The 10,632-nt window shown below is 36.3% G+C and overlaps 2 protein-coding genes across 2 annotated transcripts; one reads left to right on the forward strand and one right to left on the reverse strand.

Annotated features, from left to right (window-relative positions):
- Positions 1-237: 237 nt before the first annotated feature.
- LOC107644437 (uncharacterized) lies at positions 238-4,010 on the forward strand. Its single transcript, XM_016348293.3, has 2 exons — positions 238-3,150; positions 3,247-4,010. The coding sequence occupies exons 1-2, from the start codon at positions 525-527 to the stop codon at positions 3,657-3,659; spliced, it is 3,039 nt and encodes a 1,012-aa protein (XP_016203779.1). The 5' UTR covers positions 238-524; the 3' UTR covers positions 3,660-4,010.
- Positions 4,011-5,949: 1,939 nt separating this feature from the next.
- LOC107644438 (RNA cyclase family protein) lies at positions 5,950-9,787 on the reverse strand. Its single transcript, XM_016348294.3, has 7 exons — positions 9,510-9,787; positions 8,920-9,207; positions 8,677-8,829; positions 7,226-7,404; positions 6,961-7,136; positions 6,636-6,852; positions 5,950-6,493 (listed from the first exon to the last, which is right to left on the reverse strand). The coding sequence occupies exons 2-7, from the start codon at positions 9,119-9,121 to the stop codon at positions 6,284-6,286; spliced, it is 1,137 nt and encodes a 378-aa protein (XP_016203780.1). The 5' UTR covers positions 9,122-9,207; positions 9,510-9,787; the 3' UTR covers positions 5,950-6,283.
- Positions 9,788-10,632: the final 845 nt, after the last annotated feature.

Consider the following 10,632-nt stretch of genomic DNA (forward strand, 5'->3'; position numbering starts at 1 on the left):
AAATAGCCATTAATGATGGTTTTAATTGTGTGAGATTAGTGTGAGATTTTATCCAATGAGTTACTTTTTTTTGCTGGTTATATACGGTCAGAATTTAATAAAGTTGCTGACTCCTAAACTTTTCCTTTTATCAAAATGTATGTAAAGATAAGGCATCACACTCACTTTATTTTGAATTACAGTTATTTTTAACGAGGGAGAAGTAAGAGCAAGTTGGTTGTTAGTGGTTACTGGACTAAAATTTCAATTAACAAATTAACGGTATAAGTGGGAAACAGGAAATGGTGGCTGTAATAGTAGTTTCTGTGTTTGCACTTTGCACCACTTTCTTCTTCATTGAAATAGATACAATGTCAAAGTTTTCACACCAAGGCATCAATCAACATATCCTCCTCATCTTCCATTCTCTCTTTCTCTCGCTCTGTCTCTGTGCGCAGTTTCCGTTACGTTATTGGATGTAGCGCGCACGCTCCAAGTCCAAGTCTTCTACCCTTCTGACCTTCTCCCTTTTCTGAACAACAATAATGACACCACCACCCTCACGTGACCAATTTCCGTTACTCTCTTCCCTTCTAACCTTCTTCCTTATTTTCAACATTACCAACTCCCAGCTTCACGATCAAGAACACCAACTCCTCCTGAGGATAAAACAGTACTTTCACAACCCACCTTCACTCTCTCACTGGACCCCCTCCTCCTCCACCTCCTCCTCCTCTCACTGTTCTTGGCCTGAGATCACCTGCAACAACGACGGTTCCGTCACCGGAATAACCATATCCAACGCCAATCTCAACCAAACAATACCTTCTTTCTTGTGTGACCTCAAGAACCTGACACGTGTCGATTTCAGCCAGAATTTCATTCCCGGCGAGTTTCCGATCACTCTCTACAACTGCTCTCAACTTCAATACCTTGATTTGCACATGAACAACTTCGTCGGAGAAGTTCCCGATGACATTGACACGCTGTCAAATTTGCAGTACCTGAATCTCGCTTCGACGAACTTCGCCGGCGACGTTCCGGCGGCAATCGGAAAATTGAAGGAGCTCAGAGTGCTTCGCCTTCAGTACTGTCTTTTTAACGGAACTTTGCCTGATGAGATTGGAGATTTGTCCAATCTTGAATTCTTGGATTTGTCAACAAACACCATGCTTCCTTCTACAACGCTGCCACCAAGCTGGACCAGGTTGAAGAAACTGAAGATTTTTTATGTGTTTGCATGCAACCTGGTTGGTGAAATTCCTGAAACAATTGGAGAAATGGTGGCTTTGGAGGAGCTTGATTTGTCGCAGAACAAGTTAACTGGACAAATTCCAAGTGGTTTGTTCAAGCCGAAGAATCTGAGCATTGTGTACCTTTCGAGAAACAAGCTCTCTGGAACGATACCTGATGTGATTGAAGCATCAAACTTGACCATCGTTGATCTAACAAATAATAACCTTACAGGGAAGATACCGAATGATTTCGGAAAGCTCGGAAACTTAAAGGGACTGAAATTGTCTTTGAATAGCTTGTCAGGGGAGCTACCTCAAAGCTTAGGCCATCTGCCAGCTCTGATCGATTTTCGTGTCTTCAGCAACAAGTTATCAGGTACTCTTCCCTCTGACTTTGGCCGCTACTCAAAGCTTGAAATCTTTCTTGCTGGAGACAATGATTTCACTGGAAATCTGCCAGAGGACTTGTGTTATTATGGTGTGTTGCATAATTTAACTGTCTCTGAAAATAATCTGAACGGGGAGTTGCCAGAGTCACTAGGAAATTGCAGAACCCTGCAGGAGCTGAAAATTCAGAAGAATGGATTTTCTGGTAGCATTCCTAGTGGCCTATGGACATCTTTCAATTTGTCTAATTTCATTGTGGCGCATAATAAGTTTAGTGGTGAGCTTCCTGAAAGATTGTCTGCTAATATTTCGCGCTTTGATATCGGTGACAATCAGTTTTCCGGTAGAATTCCTGCCGGCGTGTCTTCCTGGACCAATGTGGAATACTTTGATGCCAGCAAGAACAACCTTACTGGAAGTATGCCACCTGGGATCACTGCTCTTCCCAAGCTGCTATACCTCAATCTTCATCAGAACCAGCTCACTGGGCCACTTCCATCAGATATATTATCATGGAAGTCCCTAGAAATTCTAGTTTTGAGCCAAAACAAACTCTCAGGACAAATTCCAGTCACGATTGGCCGGTTACCAGCTCTTAATATGCTTGACCTCTCAGAAAATCAATTCTCTGGCCAAATTCCCTCTCTACCTTCAACACTCAGCAATTTCAATCTGTCCTCCAATCACTTGACTGGGAGGATTCCGAGTGAATTCGAAAATTCTGCATATGCTAGCTGCTTTTTGGACAACTCCGGCCTCTGTGCTGCTACTCGAGTACTTAACCTTGCTTTGTGTAATTCTAGCCCTCAAAGGCAAACCAAAGGCTCATCTTGGTCTCTTGGTTTGATTATAAGCCTGGTAGTTATAGCTATTTTCCTGGCTTCATTAGCTGCATTCTTGATTACCAGACTTTACAGCAAAAGAAAGTGTGGATTGGACAATTCATGGAAGCTCATTTCCTTTCAAAGGCTGAGTTTCAGAGAATCAAGCATAGTATCGTCATTGACAGAGAATAATATCATTGGCAGTGGTGGATACGGTACAGTGTACCGTGTGCCTGTTGATGGATTTGGCTATGTTGCAGTGAAAAAGATTTGGAATAACAGAAAGTTAAACCACAGGCTTGAGAGCTCATTTCACGCAGAAGTTAAGATATTGAGCAATATTCGTCATGGCAACATTGTGAAGTTGTTGTGCTGTATCTTCAATGAGGATTCTATGCTCCTTGTCTACGAGTACCTAGAGAATCATAGCCTAGATAAGTGGCTGCACAAGAAGAGCAAGTCATCATCCATGTCTGGTAAAGTCAATCATTTTTTTCTTGATTGGCCAAAGAGATTGCAAATTGCCATTGGTATTGCCCAAGGCCTAACATACATGCACTATGATTGCTCGCCGCCTGTGGTTCATAGAGATGTGAAAACAAGCAACATACTTTTGGATTCTCAATTCAATGCAAAAGTTGCAGATTTTGGTCTTGCAAAGATGATGATCAAGCCCCTTACCACCATGACAAGTGTTGTTGGCTCATTTGGATATATTGCTCCAGGTGAATATCTTTCCAATCTTCAACATCCCATGGTAATATTTTTTTCATTGGCAAGTAAGTTTAATCTGAATGGACTATTTCATAATTGAATTGCAGAATATGTTCAAACAACAAAAGTGAGCGAAAAGATCGATGTCTTCAGCTTTGGGGTTATACTATTGGAATTAACAACTGGAAAAGAAGCTAATTATGGAGATGAGCACTCATCTCTTTCAGAGTGGGCATGGCGCCACGTTCAGTTAGGAACCAATGTAGACGAACTGCTGGACACTGATGTCTTGGAGGCTAGTTACAGTGATGAAATGTGCAGTGTTTTTAAACTTGGGGTCATGTGTACTTCACCATTGCCTGCTGGTAGGCCTCAAATGAAGGAGGCTTTGCAACTGTTGCATCGATTCGGTGAAGGATATGAATTTGGAGAGAGGAATATTGGGAAAGATGAAATTATTCCCCTTATTAAGAATTCAAAAACGGAAACAAGGCTGGATATTGACAATGATAGTGACTAAATGAACTTGGTTTCCAAGGAGATGGGCCCTGGAAATCCATCATAATTGATTGCCCCCGTAAGCTGGTGACATAAAAAATAGGTAAAGCAACTCAACCATGGTTGAGTAGAGGGAAGAAAGCAGAATCCAGCATTGTACAGAAGATTGTTTTGAGGTAGTGTTGTGAGGTTCATCTTTTTACAGTAATGTGTAACATAATGATAGAGGTAGACTTCAAATCATGTTTGCTTATCTAAATTAGAGAAATTTTTATTAGGTGCTGTAACTAGTGTACACATATAGGTGGAGCTTCAATAATATGTTTCCTTCTTCCACAGAAAATAAAACTACCAATGTATTATATTGTGACAAGTTACAATAGCTATCAATTGAGAAAATTTTGGATCCTAGTCACCTAAATCGAACAGTATTGTGGAAAATGGTGCAGGAGCTTTCTCGAATAGTGCAGTGATCTTTATATGCAAGATGGCTGAGTGATGTTTATTTCGTTGGAAATAAGACATGATCTCATATTACGTTCATTCAAGTGAGAGTTACAACACTAACATGTTATCTGTGGGGAAAAATTCCCATTTATATTTTCATTTTAATAGCAGAGTCTAATCATATGTTCCTTCTCTTGTGTTTTTTTTTTTGTCACAATTTGACAAAGGTATTGGTGCTTGACTTTATCCTAGTTGGAAATTGTGCATATACAATTGTAAGCATGAGGATTTTCAGATTTCATTAGGCGTTGACTTGGTTGGGGCATATGCTGAAGGAGTTGAACACCAGCATTATCTTTTATTTCACTTCAATTATATTAGCTTTGTATTAGTGAAGCAGTAGATCAGATGTTTATACTTAGCTTGTAAAGCAAAAAGGTGAGGGAATTAATAGCTATCTTCAGGACCATACAGGTAGAGTCAACCCCTATTGGAAATAGAGGATTTTCAATTTCATATGGCTGATTTCATTTATTTTATCTTTACATATATAACGTGAGAGACCTTCTTAAGTAACTGGCATTTTATATATTATATATACGAGTCTATGAGATATGACTGGTGTGCATGTGCTACTTATGTCTGCAATTTGTCATTTTTCATGATATATTATAATCTTAGGGGTGGCAAACAGGTAAATGCGTTTGGCCCATCTCATTTTGTCAAAAGTTTGCTATTTTGCAAGCTAGTCTGTTATATCCTGTCTAGTGAGATAATTTTAAATTTCTATTCCGTCGTATTTAATGATAAATTGGCAAGTTAGCAAGTCAAGTTCGCTAATTTTTATTTTTTTTTTATATTATTAAATTATTAAATATTAAAATAAATATATAATTTCACAAATATTTTAATAAATTTATAATTTTTAAAAATAAAAAAATGATCATTTTTATATTCACAAACATTAAAATTTTTATAATTCTAAATATCTAATAAACATAATTATTAACAAAATTTTTTGAAGCAAAATAATAAAATCAACATTGTCCAATTATCCAAAATATATAATTAAAAATTAAATATTGTCCAAATATCTAATCAATCAAACATAATTCAATTTATAACTTAAAATAAAACGGACAAACATTCTAAATACAAGCACAAAAGTAATGTTCTAAATTTAATTATCATCTTCATCCTCTTGCAGAATGACGGGCCTATCGGGTTAGTTCGTCCCACCCCGCTCAAACTTATTAAAACCCATGGATTAGGCGGTGCGAGTTAAGCGGCCTTTTTTATTATTGCGGTCTCAAATTTCTAGTCTGGATCACTTTTTTTTACAAGTTATGTGGACCAGCCCGACAAATTTTGGTCCGTTTGCCCCTCCTAATTATATATTCTGTATTCTTGCTGTGTTGTATTAGTTATAATATTTTGTTATAATATTAGAATTTTAATGAAAAGAAAATCTAAAATTCTATTTTTTTTATTAAATAAATAATTTTATTATTAAAACTATTATTTAAACACATCTACTTTACCTACTCAACTTAATGTTAATAGAATAATAGTTCACTTCTTCCTTTGTTTTAAATTCGAGAGATCGCTGCTTTGACCATGGATAAATTCGAGAGATCGCTGCTTTGACCATGGATGCTGATACGTATAGTTGCAAATTTGGATACAATGGTCCATCATATTTTTGAGAGGAATGATAATTTCTAATGATCGGCACTTCAACCAGTTAAAAAGGAGGAAGATAATGAGTTAATCATATTTTCATTATCTGTGTATGTATAAATATGTGGATAAAAATAATTTAATATGATTAAGAAACTGGGCGGGAATGGAAGTTTACAGAGTAGTTAACAGCAATTTAAAACTCACTCATAATCATTTGTCATTCTATATAGCATAGTTGATTGGTTGCTCCAGCATTAGAGGCAAAATTATATAATTGAATGAAGGGTAAAGCTAAAAACATGTAACTAACAAATTTGGATTACATTTCAAAACCGAGCTAGACGAACTTCGCCAGTATACAACACCCCCCATTCCCATTTTCTTGCGAGACCATGAACAATGGCATGAGATTACGCAGTCAAGCTGCAGTTACATTCTTTTCCAAGTTCATTCGTTTCCGTTGCTAAGATATCCAATACATTAGACTCCCTTTGGATATACAACTGTCCACGATTTTCAAGAGATCTTTCGAGAAAGGTTCTTCATGCCATAACCCATACCCTTGAGCAAAACCGACTGTGTTTGAGGGTCTGGTTTTATAACAAACTTCAAATTCAAGAAATCCCTTATGTTTCTGAGAGTTTCAATCCCATGCTGGGAAAGTTTTCCAACACGAATCTTTGAAAAATCTTGAGGACACAGAGCGCATAGAAGAAATAACAGACCCTGCATAGCAGACAAGTTAAAATATTAGCAGACATATCAACATCATCTCTACTTCATACAACTTATCATCAAACTTGAGTGCAAAATTAAACTTAAAGTTGAAAAAGAAGTGAATGGAGCCGAATGTTGCTGACATACAAACCTGATGTGTTGAATCTACTACACCCCCTTGAGCAATCTCCCCAAGCAAAATATTTGCAATTCTGCGACCAACATCCTCTGGAGGCATCAAATCTTTTTTTGAATCATCCTCAAGACCAGCTGTTTCTTCATGCCTAGCATGAGAAACGGCTGTATCTGCAGATATCAAGCAACCGGTAGTAGTCTCCGCTACCAATGAAATCCCATATCCGGGTGAACTGCATCAGTAAAATACCTGGTAAATATTTTCGCTTTTTCTACCAGATACAGTTGCAAAATTCAAATTAATCATTCAGTAATATCTACTGAAAGAAAAGGAAACATACTTTCCGGCCTGTGGACCTGATCGGTGGTCAGTGAAGATGTGCACATCTGAAAGTAGTGGATTGAAGATTCCACGGGCAGCTCTAATCATGCTATTTTCAAACTGAGCAGACACTTTGGTTGAAAATGTGATTCCTCTAATCTTCTTAACAAATCCCTCTTCAGTCCAATTAACTGCCTGTAATGTAGAACATATGATATAAGTATAACAAAATCCATTCTAATAAACTAAATCAAAGAAACCAAAAAAAAATCCCAGCAACTTACAGATAGACTCTGAACAACAGGAAGAGACAAAACAACTTCTCCACCACCATTTGGAGGTACTCCACGACTCTCTATTTTAAGACTCAGGCCTTCAGCAGGGACCCCAAAGCGCTTTAGCATGGGCAAAGCAGTAGACTTGAAAGTATCAACTGATGGATCCTTAAAATCATTTGTGATCCCTGAAAACAATTTTATGGACAAATTTAATTCAAATCATTAGAATATATCCTAATTTCTAAATGGTCCTTATATTCTAGTTTTTTTTTTTTTTAAATAAATTAATAAACTTTCCATACCTTTTTGCCTTTTCTGTTAGTTTCTAGGCAAAGTATTTGATGGAACACTTATGTAAAAAGCTCTATTCAATGGAACTGTCAAAAATATTTATAAATTTCTCCTAATTTATTAATTTATATTTATACATTTTCAACAAAATCTTTTATATTTGTAAAACAAGCACAAACCTCAAAACACTCCATAGATATGACATCTGAGAAGCTATAAGCTCCATAGAATAATAACTTGATCTAAGCAGAGTGTCAAAATCACTAAAGCCTGCTTCCAAGTTGCAAATTTCAAGTGCAAAATGTACATATGTCAACTTAATTGACCCTCCCTATATAGATCTCAGCTTCGCCAAGCCTCCTTCTCACGTTCCAACTTTCAAGTCGCAAATAAGTAAAGCAACGACAACAAGAAGAAAGAAGAAAGAAGAAAGAAGAAGAAAGGAAGAGGCCCCAATGAAGAGTGAATTGGAATTACTACTTGGTTTCAGGTTCCACCATACTGACGACAAGCAATGTGCTTCACAATCTATTGTTGTTCCTATCAATCAAGGAGATCGATTTATACAAATTTGATCCATGGCACCTTTCAGACTTTCCTTTATACTACTTAATTTCTCAAGAAAAAAAAAAAAACAAAAACAAAAACCAAAACAAGTGCTAATTATTCCTTTATAGAAATGGCTCTGTACAGTGAGAAAGAGTGATATTTCTTCTTACTGAGTTATCTTCGCCAATGTGATCTTGCGACCACCGTTGTATAGAGTGGAAGGCGTTACGCTGGAGATTGGAGTAGTGATAGTTGGTGCTGAGCGAGGGTTTTGAGGTTTGGACTTGCTTTTGAAATTAATTTTTTTTTTGTTGAAAATGAGTAAATATAAAATAACAGGTTGAGGTGAATGTATAATTTTTTTTGCAATTCCAGTGAATTGAGCTCTCTTTCTGTGAGAGTTCCATAGAATACTTTGCCTAGTTTCTAATAGGATCTAAAAAGGCATAACCGAATGGCAAATCAAAGTGTCAAAATCACATACTGAGTACTGGACTCCAACCACACATAATAAAGGGGTGCCTTAGAACCTTGATTGTAAGTCCTAAACTCCTAATGGCAAGAATAGAGGACATATTCGTTATGAAATTCATGAGAGCATATCATAAATGTTATACCTTTGAGGGTGATGGTGAGGGGCTTCTTGGCAAACAAACCAAGAAGTATGAGCGGCTCCAGGAAATAAGCAATAGAGCGAGACACGCCGCAGTCGTGGGGACGGTGCTGTGTGCCACCCATAATAATGCCGGGTTTATATTTCAATTTGGTGCCTGCAAATCAGAACAAAACCCTAATTATCATGATTAGTATAGAAGGAAATAGGAGCTATTAAAGAGAACGGTGTATATATGTATAGATACCGGTTTCATTGATTTGGACGAGGCAATCATCGGAGACCGTCTCAAACAAGCGGAGGAGGGAGATCTCGTGGTTGTGGAGACCAGGCCAAGTCTCGTCGGCACGAATATCATCAATGATTATGGGAGTTGAAGAGAGAGTAGCAAGAAGAAGACGCTGCCTGAAGCTCTGGCTTCCTTTCAGCCTCTTGTACTCCGTCTTCATCCTCTTCAATATGTTTTTCAGCTTTCACTGCGAAGCCTTAAGTGGCAGAGGAGGCTGACGGAGCTTGGTGATCTGATTCAGCAAGGCTGAATGACAATAAAATTCAAACTTTCACTTCCAATTTGTCTATTTTTCATCATTAAAAGTTCACATTCAAAGTTGAACACACCAAAGTTCATGACTATAATTAAAATCGAAATGCACATATTATTAATGATAAACAACAAAAACAGAGACAAAATTGTTTGACCGAATTTTCAGCAACTCAGCAACAGCAAACTAAGTTTTGAATTTTAATTAGTAAATAAAAAATTTCATATATTTAGTCATGGTTCTGAATTACATTAACAAAAGATTATTATTAATTAGGATAAAATAAAAAACTTACCCGGGATGAAGCAGGGCAGCAACACAGCGGAGAGGATGGGAGCACTGAACAGAGACGCTGCTGACAGCAGCGGCGCGGGCGGGCAGAGACGCTGGAAGCGATGCAGGAGTTACTGGAGAAGAGGTGCAGAAGGAGTGGTGGAGAATGCAACAATGAGACCGGCGGCGGCGGTGACTCTGGCGCGGTTGGAATACCGATGAGGAGGAGGAAGGAGAGGGGTATAACTGGGTGGGTGGAATGAATTAGGGTTTTGGTAATATATCAAAAAAAAAAAAAAATAGAAGTGGGTTTTGTGTAAAGAATCCGAATATATCCAAAAATTAAGAAGAAAATTAGATAATATTTAGGATAATTTACGCTAATAAATTAAATGAGTTTTAAATTTATATAGATGTCCTAAATTAATTTTTTTTTATATTCCTATTCTAAAATATTTCTATGTAAATCCAATTAATTGAATTTGATTTAGCTATAATAATAGTAAAGTAAATTTATATTCAATTTGCTATATCCAATTAATATTAGATTCGATTTACTACATATACATGATGTCATCAAAGCAATAAGCTCTATACTTAATTTTACAAATTAAATGATAATTTAATTAATATAGTATTTTAATTATTTCTCAAATTAAATTACGTATGGTATAAATATAGTTGGTTATTTTATATTATATAAATGTCCACTACTTCTAATTCTGACAAAACTTCAAGTTTTAACTCTTATACTATTTTGGAGGACTATATTTTATATTAAAATTTTCAATATCAAAAGTTCTAGTAATGATTTTTTAGAAATTGTTTATTGTTTCGTTTTAAATTCATAAGTTTATAAAAATATAAATTTTCTAGAATTTTAACTAAAACACAAAAGTTAGATTTTTATTCTTATTCGTTTTGATTTTTTGATATTTTATTTGAATCCAAATGGGAGTTCTTTTTATTGACATTTATATTTTGAAGTTAATAATCAACTTAAAAATAATAAGCTGTATAAGTAGTAAATTGAATCAAACTTGATGGTTTCAGTGGCTAAGAGAATGGGGGGTTGAATCTTAGCCCCCTTTTTGCTTGATTATACTTTCCGGTCTTTGAGGAGACTTTTTTGTTTTTGTCTCGTC

The sequence above is a fragment of the Arachis ipaensis genome, chromosome B5 (genome assembly GCF_059453495.1).
Source record: "Arachis ipaensis isolate K30076 ecotype BB chromosome B5, ASM5945349v1, whole genome shotgun sequence".
NCBI lineage: Eukaryota > Viridiplantae > Streptophyta > Magnoliopsida > Fabales > Fabaceae > Arachis > Arachis ipaensis.

Coding starts and splice junctions, on each gene's coding strand:
- LOC107644437 (XM_016348293.3), top strand. CDS start 525: ATGACACCACCACCCTCACGTGACCAATTTCCGTTACTCTCTTCCCTT. Junction 3,151..3,246: donor ATTTGGATATATTGCTCCAG/GTGAATATCTTT, acceptor ATTGAATTGCAG/AATATGTTCAAACAACAAAA.
- LOC107644438 (XM_016348294.3), bottom strand. CDS start 9,121: ATGAAGACGGAGTACAAGAGGCTGAAAGGAAGCCAGAGCTTCAGGCAG. Junction 7,137..7,225: donor CTGTTGTTCAGAGTCTATCT/GTAAGTTGCTGG, acceptor TCTACATTACAG/GCAGTTAATTGGACTGAAGA. Junction 6,494..6,635: donor TAGTAGATTCAACACATCAG/GTTTGTATGTCA, acceptor TCTGCTATGCAG/GGTCTGTTATTTCTTCTATG.